General features: G+C 39.4%; 1 protein-coding gene across 1 annotated transcript in view; it reads right to left on the bottom strand.

The window, feature by feature from the left end:
- Window positions 1-17,436, bottom strand: part of LOC116720559 (voltage-dependent T-type calcium channel subunit alpha-1H-like) — a 176,051-nt gene that overhangs the window by 48,659 nt on the left and 109,956 nt on the right. The window contains 10 exon segments of the mRNA XM_032563892.1: window positions 518-627; window positions 743-894; window positions 1,795-1,810; window positions 1,812-1,988; window positions 2,309-2,398; window positions 2,485-2,610; window positions 11,985-12,111; window positions 13,477-13,661; window positions 13,828-13,896; window positions 17,063-17,186. Of these exon segments, the coding sequence (XP_032419783.1) occupies window positions 518-627; window positions 743-894; window positions 1,795-1,810; window positions 1,812-1,988; window positions 2,309-2,398; window positions 2,485-2,610; window positions 11,985-12,111; window positions 13,477-13,661; window positions 13,828-13,896; window positions 17,063-17,186 (1,176 nt within the window).

Here is a 17,436-nt window from a genome sequence, read left to right as displayed (position 1 = left end):
GTTGTGATGTTACTTAATCAAACATCTTCATGTAACCGAGACATAAACTGTGGCTCAAATTATGTGTCATGTACTAACAATACTTTACTATTAAAGTACACTTTAAACAAATATACAGTAGTTAGTGGCATCAGGAAATATAATGAGCACAATATATGCCACTTGTTAAAGCTAAAACCAAAAATAGTACATTTCTTTTATCTTTGAAGGGAGTTTCTCTATATATGTGTATGAAAAAGGTATGAATATTTTAGTAGTGGCATTATTTTTATTTCATAAAGAATGCATATAAAACATCACACTTCTGTCTTTATATTTTTTGGTAGAGTTGTTTATCATCTTAATATCAATGTACATACACATATTTATGAGGATCTGTGAAGATCATGTCTGACCAATCACAAAGGGCCACCTGGAGAAAACAAGCGAGTTATCTACTGCAGGAAAGATGCTAACTGTTTACAGCCTTTCAGCAGAACCCCACATCAGTAATCCTAAACTATGTCTTTGTGAGTACCTCTCTTTGAAAAATCGTCGCAGGCCAAAAGCAATAAGCTTCAGAATTGCCTCAATAACAAACACCAGAGTGAAGACATAATTGCAGTACTTCAGGATCTCCTCCAAGTACTGCAGACACAGAAAAAGCAACACTGTAAAGAAGAAAGACCAATGTGGGTCTGCTGTACCTGTACTTCATTACTATGGTTCCAGGACAGATAGTGGTAGGAGTTGCCATGACTACCTGAGGTTGGTTGTAGTGCTCCATGCTCATAGTTAGGAGGTTTGTGAAGATGATGATGGTGATGAACAGATCCAGGTAATGGCTGGTGCACACTGTGTGTATGGATCGCCGCAGTGGGGAGTAGTCAGCATAATATGGCTTCTCCAGGGCTCCTGTGATGTGCATGCACGCACACACACACACGCCCCCGCGCCCACACACGAACACACACACACCGCACCCACACACACACAGACATTAAAATGTTTCTGGAAGAAAAATATTATATGGGATATGAAGTCACTGATGAAACAGGTGCCAAGTGGCACTCCGCTGCCTGTGTGAGTGTGCCTACTAAAAGTGCCTCCTTAGGAATTTAATCCTATCCATCAAACACACACATTCTTTGTGGCACCTCAAGGTGTCTTTGGGCAGAAACCCCTTGCTATCTGCTGCCAGACAGTTCACTGACTGAAAGGAAGGCACTACTACAGATTACACTGCAGAGAAAGAGTGGACAGAGTGAGTCACCAATGTGGTAGTGAGGGGGAGAAATAAATAAATAAAAATAAGTGTGTGTCAGTTCTGAGTAGTAATGTAGTAATTAGTGTGTAGAGAAATAAAAAGATTTTGCACACAGAGCACTACATATCCATTCAATTACGTTTTTAAGGTCAAATGTGTAGGAAATCATATCAGTGATGTCTCCTGAAAACAACAAGGCCATCACACCCTGTAAAAAGCACTACATCATATGGAAATATGTTTAAATTTAAATGGCCTAGTCAAAAGTCTTGACCTAAATTCTACTTGTGAATCTGGGACAACAGTAGAAAAATAAAGTGCACAGATGCTGTCTATCCAATCTGACATAGTTCATGCTGTTGGCAGAAGAAGAATGTGTAAACATTTAAGCCTTTAGATTCGTGAGCTGGTAGACATAATAACAGAGAAAGCTAAACACATACTTTTGAGATCTTTATTTTAAAAGATTTTAATAGCATGTATCACTAAGTTATACCTGACATTATATTTTTAATTCATATAAACCCACCACCCTAATGCTTTCTCACTTCTCCTCTTTTTCTCCTAGCCGCTTCTGTCGTTTCTCCTCTCTCAGCCTGGCTTCCTCCTCCTCCTGCTGCTGCCGACACTTGTGAAAGTTTTCCACCACCACACCCACAAACATGTTGAGCACGAAAAAGCTCACAATGAGGAGGAACGAGATGAAGAACAGCAGCATCCAGGGGTTATTGTTTCTTTTTGGCTGTAAAAAGAAACACAGAGTAAGAGAAGAAAGGAGAGGAGTTCAATTGAACAGGAGGACAAACGAGTGAGTAAAGTGGGGAGAGGAGGAGAGGAGGAGATTGGGGAAGTGTAAACAAGACAATGTAAGTCCTGACTCAGCAGTGAAACTGCCAGCACTGTCACATGTATTTGTCTTTTCCTTTTCCCCCTCACACATCCTCAGATCTCTTCTGAAACATTTCTACTTCCTTTCAGTCAAACACTCAGATTCAAAGGAGTGAAAGACTAAAAAAAAGATTAACTGTCAAAAACCTCTGTATCAGCCAGTGCTCTCCTCACCTGCTGGTCCACCCCAACAGCATCCAGGCCGTCATACATAATGCTCACCCAGCCGTCCTTACAAGACAGCACGAAGAGCGACATCAGTGCCTGGATGAGTGAGGCGAATGGAAATCAGTGCCATCAGTTTTCCACTTGCATGTGTCAAAGCAAAGATGTGTGGAGGTGTGACAAACCTGTCCAAGGTTGTCAAAGTTGTATTTCCGTCGTATCCAGTGATAACCCGCCTCCAGACACTTGGTTTTGTTGGTGATATTGCTGACATTTAGCCCATCACAGTAGAAGAATTTGCCTTTAAAAAGCTGCACCCACAAAGGTGAGAGTGCACAAAGAAACATGTAACTCTGATTCCAGGATCAGTTTGGTTGGGCTACAGCAAAATGCAAAGCAATGTCTCATAGATTCACATTTTGTTACAAAGGCTCTCTGCACATTCACTGCAGAAACTGCTCTTATTACAGAGTAAACTGTATTCCTAGAAATAAGACACTAAATGTCAGCATTAGCGAATCAAGAATTCATTTCACAGTAAACATTAAATGAGAATATTTGCATAATGTAAGGAGCCTTAAAAATGTAAACTAATGTATACTCCTTTGAACCTTTTCACATTTTGTCATATCACAATAACAACTTTCAGTGTATTTTAAATGAAAGCTTATGTCACAGACTAACTCAAATTAGCTTAGAGTAAGAAAAATGAAATGCGGTTTTTAAATTTTTTTACAAAGGAAAATCTGTAAAATCTGTACATTTTATTCAAACACTTTTCTATTATCAGATTAAATAAAATCTCGTCTAAGTCCACCTGTGTCTAATTTAATCATATGAATATCAGCCTCAAAGATTTACTATATAACACACATTAAGAAAAGGCAGATAGGTCAGGAATAAATCTGTGGAGCATTCAGCATCATTTCTTCTGAATATATACTACTCACAAAAAGCTAGAGGCTTTTAAACGGAGCCCCCAGGGAACATGGGGGATTTTTTTTTTCTTTTGCGTTCTCGCAATAGATTTTGCATTCTCTCACAATAATGTACTGATCAGTTCATGAGGCACAACTGAATACTGTAAGCCATTCTTATGGTGGCCATTGTACTTTCTTCAATTATATAGGGTTTTTGTAAGGTTTTCTCATGTATGTTAATATCTGATTGTGAAATATCTGAAGTTTTATATCTTTTTGTTTACGATAGAAACGCACTATGATATAAACGGAAACTTTTCGTAAGTAGGAAAGAAAGGAAAAAATATATCCAAACTATTTGGACTATTTGAGTTATTTTCACTGGGTAATAAGTCATCTGACAGTTTTGATTGTGTCCTTTTTGTGTTGGTAGTCTGAATGTCATGTTATCTTTTTGCTCACATACAGAACACAATCAGGAGAACAGGAAATCAGATAAAGTCTATTTTGACAATGATGAAATGTGAAACTGTATGGTTCTTGTCGTCCTGGGTTCGATTCCTTGCCCGGAGTCTTTCTGCATGGAGTTTGCACGTTCTTCCTGTGAATGTGTGGGTTCTCTCCGGGTTCTCTGGCTTCCTCCCACAGTCCAAAAACATGACTGTTAGGTAAATTGGTCTTTCTAAATTCTCCCTAGTTGTGAGTATGTGTGTATGGTTGTTTGTCCTGTCTGTCTTTGTGTTGCCCTGCGATAGACTGGCGACCTGTCCAAAGTGACCCCGCATCTCGCCTGGAACGTTAGCTGGAGATAGGCACCAGCACCTCCCGACCCCACTAGGGACAAGGGTGTAAGAAAATGGATGGATGGATGGATGGTGGTTCTTGTCCTGTGGATGGAAGTCGGGGTCGTTGGTACTCTGAAGACAATGGGAGTTGAGTTGAAGAAGTATCGGACAAATGAACTTCAGAGGAAAAATGGACTGATCTTACTCAGTGTGATGGTGCGTTTCCGCAAGGGGGGAATTACTCCTAATCAATCTCCTTGATTGTGGTCTCTTTACAGGGGTCCTTGAGATGATCCAGGTTCCAGTGTGAGATCCAGACAGGGAGTTATTGGGAGGTAGATGGTAGAGGCTGCGGTGGAGGGCAGACAGGTGAGTTCTTGAGAGGAGAGGCGAGGAGCAATCCGACTGCCAGCCGTGAAACCAGGAACTGTCAACGATTCTTCAGCAGAGGCGGAGAGGGACTCAGGCAACCAGTGGGAAAATTCACGGTGTCATGAGGGGAAACCAGAAAGTCAGGAACTCGGGCTGCACAGTGGATAAAATCCAAGACACCACGAGGAAACACCTGAGAGAGATGCAACAGGAAAATATTACTAGAAATAATCTCAGAGAAAGTCAGAGAGTTGACTTAGAGGGGCGCAGAGTACCATAACTAGCAAACAGTCAGGCATCGAAGTGCTGGCAGCCCGCTCCTCATATACACTTAGATGATGAGGTGATAGATCACAGGTGCGCTGACTCCAGTCAGCAGACACGCCCTCCAGGTAGTGCAGCCTCTAGGCACCATCTGGTGGATGACGAGGGAAGCAGCAAACAAACAGAAAATCCCCACAAAGAGCAAAAATCCCGGTTCCCAACACTGAATGGTTAATAAAGGGCCATTTTCATGTGCAGTTCCAGTTCAACCTTGCGCAAACAGACATAAACATGCAGTGAATACATCAATTTTTCAATCAGTTTTTTGTACCAGTTAATAATAAACTCGTTTCACCGAGGGTAAATGTGTATATATTTGAAATGTTAAATTGACATATATGACTGTATACAAAATAGACCAGCAAATATTACAGTAAGCATATTGCGAAGGAACGCAAAAGTTTTGCGAGGGAACGCAAAAGAAACCTTTTTCCCCATGTCCCCTAAAGGGCTCTGTACTTTTATCCAGAAACCAGGCTTCATGGTAAAATTTTAGGATGACCCTACATTGTCCTCAAACCTTTTCAGGCAACCTTGATGTGATGTTCTCTAAACTTGTGAATTCATTTGCCCAACTGTTGAATGTTGTCAAGAAAACTGGCATAGGGTTGTGAGATCTTTCCAGGTACACGCAGAAAAGGTGCAGAAAGGCCTGGGAGAAATACAGCAATCTTGTAATGTGATTATAATAATAATTGAAATGTATATGTATGATATGGGTGTAAGTAGTCACATAATAACCTTCTGAAATGTATTTTCTGAAATGTGATCTGTAATGATAACAACAATGTAATGATTATGGTTAATGATTTGAAAACAATAAGTAAGAGATGTGATTTATTATTAATGAATATCAAAGTTGTGATGATTTGAAATCAATTTTATAGTAATACAGGTTGAATGTGGTTAATGATTTATAATAATCAAAATATGAGAGTTATAGAAAAGAGAGCCTTAGTAACGTTAGAGTCAGCAGGATGGGTGAGGTCCGGCTGGCAGGATATGTCGCAAGTTGGGGAGAGAAGGGAGTTTCCACAAGAGTCAGCAGACAGGAGGGGCCATCGGGGCTTTCCATAAAATTCAGCAGATGTTCAGGAAGTCACGTAGACCAAAAACTCTACATACACACATGTGGTGGAGAAGTGTATAAAAACGGACTGAAAAGAGGAACCAACTGTTCTTAGTCCGCGGCGCTGAAGAAGAGTCAACACGTAGAAGCAGATTAAGCAAAAGGACCGCACCCAAGAGCCACGGGAGAAGTCCAGACTTTCGCGCCGCCAAGAAGGGACAAGACACCGATTGCCCCATCCCTGGCTCTTGATTCGACAGTCGGCCCTGCCTCTACCCAACGATCTCAAAAGTTCTGCGACAGACTTGGGGGAAAGACAAAGGTCCCGGAGGGATAAAGAGCTGGGTTTTTGAAGGATTTGGACCCGTTCTGCTTTGCATCTATTCTAAGGAGGATTTTTCCATACAAGGACAAAGACTCTGACCAAGGCGACTGGATGTTCCTGTTGCTAAAAGATCCATTAACAACTGGGTGTGAGGTGAATCTGCTCCCTAAAAATCTATCTCAGATCTAGCGACATAAGTTAGGGAAAAGAGACAGGATAGTATGGTTGTACTTGTTGATTTTGTTATACTGCTCTTGAATTATATACAATTGATTACTGATTTGTATGTCACATGTCCCTGCTCAAGCTTGCTTAATAAATTTATACTATAAATTTCTAAAGGGGTTGGTGGACATTGAAATTATTTGAGTCCTCTAACTATTTTCCAGTTCTTCTAATTGAGGTAAAACTAATGTGCATGATTCTAGTAAATAGGTGGCTTCATAATTTCCTTTAGTGAGGATAAATAATGACCCTGGGACTTACATCTAAGTCACTAAACTCAATCTAGCCGGTTCCAAGAGCGAGTCATATTACAGAAAGTGAGCTACCGTTAACAGGAGTGGTTATGGGAATTATGCAGCTGCGAGGGCTACTCAGCTGATTGTTTCCTAACTGTAAAGGGTCGTAACTTCTGGATCGGAGGTAGTTAGAGCTAGACGAATCGCTTTCGCCACCAGTTTGAATAGATTATCTCTTATAGATCTTTTCTAGGGTAATACCCAGGTCTTAGAGATTTTCCGGACCTGTTAGACAGAGAACTGGTCAGTAGTCAGTCCAGGAGGGTTGTGAGCAGTGGGCGGGGCTGGCTATTGCGGGATGACAGACAATGTTTTAGTACTTTGTGCACAACTTCCTGTTCTCTAACAAGGAGCATCAGGACAAAATTCGCAAGTGTTTGATCCATGGCTTCACCAATAAATGACCCATCAGAACAGGTATTTAAACAGTCCTCACCATGTTGTTCTCATGTTCACATCAAGACGAGACTTAACACTTGAGCATTACTACCTCGCCATGACGAGGCTTCAAGCAGGATGTTCTCAGACTGAAGTGGCCACTGAACTTAGAGTCAGCGTCATCAGCAGGTTGCAACAGAGAGTTTGGAAAAGTCAGAGAGGCATAGAAGTGGACGTTCTTTACCCTTATCCCACACTGATGCTGGTTTTATCATGAAGCGGATGATAAATGCCAATTAACTCCAGACATATATAAAGTGAGACGCACCTAGGTGTCATGTTAGATCATTTGAAACTATTTACATCAGTAAACAGTTTCAAGGGTTACCTGCAAGGTTACCTGACCTCACCACCAGACAGAGGCATCATTGTCTTCCATAGGCCAGGGAGCATTTACACTGGACCAGAGACCAGTGGCGCTCGGTGCTGTTCACTGAAAGTTGATTCATGCTGACCAGAAAGGATGACTGCCACTGATGTTCTAGACGTCAAGAACAGCGCTATGCAAATTGTTGTCACCAGATCAGCCTTTGGTGTAATGTAGCCAGGTTTGTCTAATCAATACAGAACTGCCATTGCCTTTGTGAATGATACACTGACAAGCACATACAACCTGAATAATGTCATTAATTCAGTCCTTCTGCCCCAGAATCAACAACACAGGCCTAATTTCATCTACATGGACAACAATCCTGCATTTTATCAAGGTGGCATCATTAGGGAATGGCTACTGGAGACTAAGATACCTTGAACGAAGTGGCCTGAACTCTCTCCAGACCTAAATCCTATAGAAAACCTCTGGGATTTGCTGCATCGCCGTGTGAGGCTTGTAAGGCTTGTACACCAGAATATTAGTGACCTTTGGGTTGCCCTTCAAGAAAATTGGGATACCACATGTCTCAGCAGACAATATCAACTTGAACAGCATGAGACATTGTCAAGCTGTAATCGATGGTTAAGGGCACATGACACATTACTGAGACAATGACATTTTTTGTCTTAAAAGCTGTATTTTCACAATATATTATTGTAGTGGAAGCGTTAAACTTTTTCCATAAATTTTACCAAAAAGCCAAACATCTCAAAATCTTTGTGAGTAGTGTAAATTTTTAGCTAAAATAAAATTCAACCTGGAGAGACTCACAAAGAAAGAGTTGCAGTTAGAAAGTTTTATTTGACATGAATGAATTAAAGATTTGGCGCTCGGTCTCAGGCAGAAGACATGGGAACTGTGAATGGCAGTAAACTTGGATGAGTTGATTAGAATGAGGATTAAAGACGACTTCCCGAGGCGACCTGGACACTGGTGGTGGAGGCCAAAGAGCAGATGAAATCCTGAAGGAGCCAAAAGAACAAAAGTGGAGAAGGGGCCGAGGTGGTTTGAAGCTCGGCTGGTGAGCAGATGGAGCCATGGATGGAGGGTCTTATAAACAGTGGCTTGCTCTATGATCATCTGTGATGAGGCACGGTTTAATCACTTAAGCTCCTCTTCCTGATGTCTTGATATCATACCCACAACTTTCCTTAAGAAAGTTCTGTCTGTCATTCCATCTGATCTGATTCAAACAGTAAACTCATCTTTTTCATCAGGCGTTTTCCCCCAGGGTTTAAAAATAACAGTTATCAAACCACTGATAAAAAAGAACAATCTGGATAAATAACTACTGCAGAATTACCGGCTGATCTCCAACCTTCCATTCATCAGCAAAATTATTGACAAAACTGTTTTAATAGTAAAATACCTTCCATAACTAAACACATTGATGTCTTTCAGTCTGGTTTCTGTGATCACCAAATTACTGAGACTGACCTGGTCAAAGAGTTCAATGACATCCATGAATACAATCTGTGGAAAAAACACAGCCACACTGATGGCTGTCAGTGCAGCTTTTGGCACTGTTGAACATGACATGAACACTGTCATGTTCAAGAGACTGGAGAGTTGGACTCAGTTCTCCAGTTCTCAACTCTCTGGATCAGACTCAACTCTCTGATCCAGTACTCAACTGCTTTGAATCTTACATAAAGAACAGAGATTTCATTGTTTCAATGGATATGTTCTCATTGAAGCAAACAGAAATCTCATGTGGGGTACCCCAAGGTTCAATCCTAGGATCCTTCCTCTCAATCAATCAATCAAATTTTATTTATATAGCACCTTTAGGCAACAAGGCATTTCATAGTGCTTTACATAATAAAAACACGAAAATACGAATTCATAAAACACACAGTCAACAATTTAGGTATTATATTTTGTCAATTGACATCAACACACATCAGATTTCATTAATTATATTTAAAAAGCAACTCCAAACAGGTGGGTTTCTAGTCTAGATTTAAAGGCACTCCGTGTTTTGGTTGTTTTGCAATTTTCTGGACGTTTGTACCAGATTTGTGGTGCATAGAAGTTAATCGCTGCTTCTCCATGTTTGATTCTGGTTCTTGGGATGCAGAGCAGAACCACAAGACCTGAGAGGTCTGGAGCAGGTCTTTAATGTATTGTGGTGCTAAGCCGTTCAGTGATTTATAAATTAACAACAGTATGTTAAAGCCTATTCTCTGAGCTACAGGTAGTGAGAGGTGATGCTCTATCTTCCTGGTTTTAGTGAGAACATCAGCAGCAGCGTTCCAGGTCAGCTGCAGACCTGTGAAGACACTGTTACTTAATCGATATGACTACAGATAAACCCATGAATGAGTTTCTCTAGATCTTGCTGAGACATTAGTCCTCTAATCCTGGAAATGTTCTTCAGGTGATATATTGTGGTGGGAAAATTATTATAAGTTAACATCTGCTGATCATGTTATATTAAATGCTTGTGAACTCTCACCAAAAGAACCCATTTGGGCTACACACACAATACTGGAAGTTGTTTTCCTGCAGCTGCATGGGAGCCAGACTGTTTCCCATGTACTGGATTCCTCATCACTGGTATAAAACCTATGTGTTGACTCTGTCTGGGGGAGCTTTTTCATTCGGAACTTCTTCATTATTGACTGTCTTACAAGCTCTCTGTATTGTGCACAATATACAAATAAACCTGACTAAGTGATTTCATCTAACAGTGCTTGGAAATAATTTTTTTCCACAACATTTAGCACTGTAATACATTAAAGATCTGCTGTTGTTGTATCTACCTTCCAGATCTTTTGCGTGTAATGGTTCTAGTTCTGGTCTGCCTTGACTTTATATGTTAAAATATTGGAGTGACCCAGTATTTCTAAGTATTGGTTCTTCAAGAAAACTTAAATCATGAGCTGTGGATCAGGAGGATGGGTAGTTATGTAGCAATAAGCAGGTTGAGTTCAACTATTGAAGTGTCCTTGGGCAAGAAGCTGAATCTAAAGTTAACTTCTGCTATTGTATGAATATGTGTGGATGGGTGAACATAACCTGTTGTATAAAAGTAATCTGAGTTGCTAGTGTGACTAGAAAATGGTTATACAAGGTCAATCTGTCCACAGTCCTGCCGGTAGTTTCAGCAAGCCAGGTGTACCTTGATTTATCAGAACCACTCATCTGCTGAACAAAATGAAAAGATGACTTAATTCATTTATCTGAATCAGATGTTTAGTAGAAAGCACACATTTAAAAGTTGCAGAAACCAGAGTGGAAGAAATGCTGAAGAAATCAGTTATTTCCAGCATCTATTCCCTGAAACAATCTAACAAATGGAATATCAATAAAAGCATTTAATTCAAAAAGCAAATTAACCCCATTAAATGTTTCTTTTTTAAGGATGTTAAATCTCAAAGTTTTAAATAAGTAAATAAATCATTACATTTTACTGATCCAAAGATTTCATAAATGTTTTGACAAACAAGACACAACTAGAACTAATTCAGTACTTTATAATCTTGTGAAATTTTGAGTAGAGTGATTTAAGTGCCAACTCTCATCCACTTTCCACACTTTTAGAACACACGCTTAATAGTCAGATAGACTGGATGGAAAATTAATGATTAACGAGTCAGAGTCAAAGACATTCAGCTCCAACTCCTCGAACCTATTAATCTAGGTTCCTTCAAGGATTAGAAACAACATTTATCCACCAGGAAGCAAAGAAAAAGAAAACTCAGAGAGAATAAAACTTTTACTTTAACTTGTAAATAAACAAAAATAGTTCATTACATTAAATATGTACAAATATATTAAATATCTGCTGTTGTTGTAGAAACCTTCCAGACCTCTCAGGTTTTCTGGTTCTGTTCTGCTCTGCATCCAGAACCAAAGGAGGAGCTTCCATGCACCACAAATCATAATAAATGGAACATTGAGGAATATGTATGATGTGCATTGATAATGTTTATGATAGTACTCATCGAAATATTATGTTTGATACTAGTTTCTAGAATTGGTGACTGTATGATGTATTTATGACTTTAATTTTGTGATTTTAGGATGTAAACATGAAAAACCTCATATCCTTCACGGGGCTAACTGTTCAAAGCAGTTGGTGGGCTAACTGCCTTTTTGCTGAACTGTGCTATACAAATAAAATTGATTGATTGATTGATTGAATTATTTTTGTTTAAAATAATATTTATATAAAAATTAAATGTTAGTGATAAGTTTCTTTTTTGAGAAATAATTCAAAATAAAGCTTTACTCGATAAATTATTGATTTCTTAAAATGGTTAAAATCCAATTTAAAGAAAACATTCTCAGCACAATCCTTCTGTAGAGTCACTGCTTTTTTAATTACTTCAGAGTCTTTTGCATAATCAGCAACTCATTTGCACTTCCTCACAATTTTCTGTCTCAGTTTTTATTACCTGAAGCCTTTCTTAGCTGTGCCTCATTTATTTTAAACCCCTCAAACAGTATCTTTCTTCTAGCAGCCTTTTCGGATGAAAACTATTACATTTGTAATTTTGACAAAGTTTTATCCAAAACAGAAGGTGAACAAGAATAAACAACATGTATTTACCTGCACTCCCAGAATTCCAAACACGATGAAAAATGCACAGCAGATGAGAACAATGTTCCCAATCGGTCTAAGAGATGTAATCAGGGTCTCAACAACCAGTTTCAAACCTGGAGCCCGACTTATCACCCTAAAAAAAAAACACAAAAGCAACACTTGTGTACAGTGCTGTGAAGAAAAATTTGTCCTCCTAAAAATTTATTCTGCTTTTGTTTTTGTTTGTCACTTTAATATGCTAATTCTAATATCAGGCAAAAAATAGCATGAGTAAATACAGGAAGCAAATTTCTAAAATGTTTTCATTGACTAAGGGAAGAAAGTTATTTCAACCAAATCATGAGTCATCTGTGATTAAGCCCATGTTTTGGTTTCAATGTCCTTAGCCACATTCAGGCCCGGTTACTGCCTGATTTAAGAAATCACTAACATCAAACCTATCAGACAACATGAAGTAGGATATAAGATCTGAAAAAGGACAGGTCACTCTCTGGACTAAAGAAATTCAAGAACTGTTCAGAAGGAAAGTCAATGACATATCAGTATGGAACAAGTTAAAAAAAAATATATCTAAGACTTTGGAACTCCAGCAAGAATGATTACCGAATGATTTAATTAGTCCAAAATGTCCCACCAGTTCCCTCTGTACTGACCTCTTGACTCTGTCAGCATCTCAGGTGTTTGAAAAGGCACCCACCTTCCTGGTTGATAACCAAGACGGTTATCACCCATGATTTTATAAGGATGTTATAGAATCATCCTTTTTTCATCAAAGATATCTCTCTGTTTCTTAGGTGAGACTGGGAATTAGTAATCTATGTTTATGAACTCCTTGTTGGATTAGTTCAACTCTTTTTTAACAGGAATTAGCCAGGTCACTCTGTCACACTAGTCCAAAATGCACCGGCATAATTTTTAACAGGTCCAAAGAAGCCAGAGCACATTTCTCCAGCGATAGCATCTCTGGACTGACTGCCTATTTATTTCAGGATCAATTTGAAAGTTATTTGTTTTCAGGTCTCTTAATGGCCTTGCACCAGTATATCTGACAAGCAGCATGGCCGTCCCTCAGGTCAGCTGACCAGATGCTGCTGGTGGATCCTAAATCCCAGAGGAAATTAAAAAGTGACTGAACGTTTTCTGTTGTGGCCCCAAACGAGTTTAGCCTTTAACTGGCAACTAACGGTCAAAAACCATTCAAAACAAAGATGTAGACACACTCATCTATCTCAAATGCCTTTTGGCACATAGGGACCACTTTTTTCTATTAATACATTAAACAATCATTTGAAAACTTAGTTTTGTATTTACTCACACTATCATGGATGGATGTTTCAATGTGTTTGATGAGCCGAAATATTAAAGTGAGACAAAAAAAGGCAAGAACAAAAGAAGTCTGCCAAGGTCAAATACTTTGCCACAGGCTTGTAGTAAAATAGAAGAAGTACTTCAGGATGTGAGTGTAGCAGACACATGAGGAACTGTTCCATCGCCCTACCTGAGCGGCCGCAGGGTGCGAAGCAAGCGAAGGACTCGCAGCATGCCCAGGATTCGATTTCCACCTGCTGATGCCATGGAGACCAGAATGTCCACCAGGGACACAAAAACCAGTACGCCATCCAGCACATTCCAGCTGCTCTGCAGGTACACACCTTCTCCAAAGTACAGGCCCATTGCTACAACCTGGTGACACACAGAAATCCAACTGAATTACTTAAACAATAATAAAAAAGTATGAGACATAAAAGCTTCTCTGGTCCCCACACAGGAGGAAAATTGACTTTTTTTATGAGCGAAAAAGTCATATGAGTGAAATACTTGTGCAGTAAAGGGGTTCTGTTATGGTTACCTTGATCATCATCTCGCCCACAAAGATGACGGTAAAGATGTAATTAGACACGCTGAGAAACGTTCGCTCCTGTCACAAACACACACACAGGCACATGTATGAGAGCATTCACTGACACAAAGCGTAAAGCATTTGTCATTTCAAAGGTAATGTGTCCAAGTAGCTTTCGCTTTGAGCCTGGACAGAAACAAGATACATAATGAGCTGAAGAAAGGCCAACTTAGAATCCAGAGAAACTCTTTAGTTTATGTAGCGAAACTACTCATTACCTTTGCTCAACATTATCAGAACAAGAATCCAGAGAAACCCCTACCAGTTTATAAATCACAGACTACTTATTCTTAGACATGGGGTTATAGTTTTTTGTTTTATTATTTCTTTGCTCTTCTTTTGGTTTGTTGTTTTGTTGCATTTCCTTCTAATTCATGTAAAGCACTTTGAATTGCCTTATTGCTGAAAATATGCTATATAAATATAATTACCTTACTTTACTTACCATAGCCGATATAGTGGACACAAAAGCGAACAAACGTGATCGCTGGTCTCAAAATAAGATCATCCGCTACAATCAAGTAATCCCCAGTCTGTGCAGACGGAAACATTTTGTCTTTTTTCCCCCCATTATCTTCAGTATGTGGTAAAACCTTGTGCACTTCAGAAGCACACAAGGCAAAATGAAATTGTTCTCTCCAACAGAGGAAAAATAAATGGAATTCATGAATTCAACTTACTGACTGTTCTTGAGCCTCATACATTAAGATCTAAATGGAGAAAGGATAATCTCCACAACACGCACGCAGACATGCACACAAACACACACACATGCACGCACATGCCCACACAGACCCGTAAAGATCCACAAACACCTTTACAGACCCATATGGTTCTGACCCATATGGGACATGTACAGACCCATACAGACCCGCAAAGACCAATATAGAGCCATACAGACCAATGCAGACCCGTAAATACCCGTGAAAACCATACATATGCATAAAGACTCGTACAGAGCTGAACAAGCCCCTAAAGACCTGCAAAGATATCATATTTTCCGCACTATAAGGCGCAACTAAAAACCTTCAATTTTCTCAAAAGCCAACAGCGCGCCTTATAATCCGGTGCGCCTTATATATGGACCAATATTGAGCCACAACAGATCTCGCATCTACGGTAAGCAGCCGCCGACTTCATTTTCCCCCGTAGAAGAAGAAGCACGCAGTGCACGCTGAGATATATGTCTGCGTGAAGCGTGCCGTTTCATTTCCATTTGTGTGTTTGTGTAAAGAGCCAAAATGGCTCCTATTAAGAGACACGCTTACGACGCAGAGTTTAAACTCAAGGCGATCAGTCATGCAGTAGAACACGGGAATAGAGCAGCAGCGAGAGAATTTAACATGAACGAATCAATGGTGCGGAAGTTAAGGAAGCAACCAGATGACCTGCGCCAAGTAAAGAAGACTAAACAGAGTTTCGAGGGAACAAAGTGAGATGGCTACAGTTGGAGGACAAACTCGAAAAGTGGGTTGTTGAGCAGAGCAGCAAGTATTAGTGTCAGTACAATCACTATTCGAATGAAGGCAACAGCGCTAGCATGCGAACTTAACATCAATGAATTTAGAGGCGGTCCTTCTTGGTGCTTCCGGTTTATGAAAAGACGTAATCTCTCCATCCGCACACGAACGAATACCACGTCACTTACTTTACCTCGGGGAAAATAATAAAACAGCTGTTTATTCATTTTGGGAATGAACGGAGTTTTCAGAACGCTGGTTTGTAATCTATTAATAAAGTTTGACTGACCTATCTGACTATTATGTTGACATTCCCTTTAGCGCAGTTCCATCTAATGGATGCATAATGTAACCCCAGCCTCTACTGTAGCGTCTATTCTATGCACCTTATATATGAAAAAAGTTTTAAAATAGGCCATTCATAATGCGGTGCGCCTTATAGTGCGGAAACTTAAAAACCTGGTACTGAACAACTGGGTTGATGGGTTCTATCTTCCTGGTTTTAGTGAGAACATCAGCAGCAGCATTCTGGGATCAGCTGCAGCTGGATGATTCATTTGTTAAGCAGACCTGTGAAGACACTGTTGCAGTAATCAATGCAATTATAATTATAGAAATATAAGATTGCTCTCATTACTCATTGTTGGAGCTATTTATTCTTTATTTCTTTATCCATTTGAATTTTGCTAGTTTATTCTTAAATTTCTATTTTTTGTATTATTTGCAGAGTTCATTTGCAGGTTAATAATTGTTGATTCTATTTATCTTTTGTTTTATTATTTGTTCTTATTTATTTGTTTTCTAAGACAGGAAGTAAGGTGGGTCATTCCACTTTCTATAAGTGTAGGGGCCTGGTAAAGGACCAGCAGGCATTGGGTTTGGGGCCTATGGTTTTTATCAGAGCGACAGAAGTAGACAGGAGAACAAAGGAAAGTTTGAACGTTGTACATTTTTGCTGAAAAGGAAAAATAAAAGCAACCAAGATAATCAACAAGTTTGGACATTAAACTTCTTTGGCCTGCGTGAAGAATCTGGACCCCCAGTGCCTTATAGTGGCTGATGGAACTTTTATTGGATGTTTGGTTTGACAAACAATCGCCACTACACTCATCAATGTTTAAACGGAATTTCACTAGACTATCTGAAGTGCCTTCTTGTTCCATATTCATCTCCACATTCATTACGGTCACAGAACAGTAATTTTCTCCACCTTTCACAGACTAAATGAAGGACCATGGGAGATCGGCCATTCTGCGTGGCTGCCTCCGTCTCTGGACCTCTCTCTGACCATAAGAGCTCCACAATCTTTGGCTCACTTTAAAAGAAGCTTAAAGACTTTTCTTTTTAAACATGCCTACTCTATATCTGCATGAGTTTATCATTGGTTTTAACTTTTAGCATTTTTTTAAAACATGCTTTGACTGTTATTCTCTGTGATTACACAGATGTAGCACTTTCTTTTGTTAATAAAAAGTGTGCTACAAATTAAATTCATTATTATTATTATTATTATTATAAAACCATTGAGGTTGAGTTCACAATGCTAAATGAACAACTCAAATGTTGTCATTAAAAACTACAGAACAATGTGGAATTCATCTCAGCTCCTATGACCTGTAGATTACAGGCATTAATGGGAAGTTGAACTTTGAGGTTAATTGTGATGATCCTTTGACATTACTCACATTTAATTGTGCAAATGTGTGTGTCTGTGTGTTTTCTACCATGCTCTTAGGATGTATATCAGGCCTCTCTAGCGCTACGGTGATGCAGTTCAGAAAAATGAAAAGCAGGATGATGTGATCAAACATCTTGTGACTTATGACCTTCTGACACCACAGCCTCAGCCTAAAGAGAGACACAATCAGAAGAAAAACAACATCAGCTATATCTCCAGGCTTTACACAAAACACAAGGATCAATTCTTTCACAGCACTGTGTCCACACACAGTGTACACTCACACTTTCACTTCCTTGAATTGAAAATAGTGATAATTGAATTACTAAGAGTTAGCTACAAGATTGACACGTTCACTGTGAATATTTATACTTGCTACAGTTTAACCACTCAGACTACTCAGGAGACTATCGGTGGCAT

Source organism: Xiphophorus hellerii, chromosome 5 (assembly GCF_003331165.1).
Source record: "Xiphophorus hellerii strain 12219 chromosome 5, Xiphophorus_hellerii-4.1, whole genome shotgun sequence".
Classification (NCBI taxonomy): Eukaryota; Metazoa; Chordata; class Actinopteri; order Cyprinodontiformes; family Poeciliidae; genus Xiphophorus; species Xiphophorus hellerii.
This window is presented reverse-complemented; position numbering and strand designations above follow the sequence as displayed.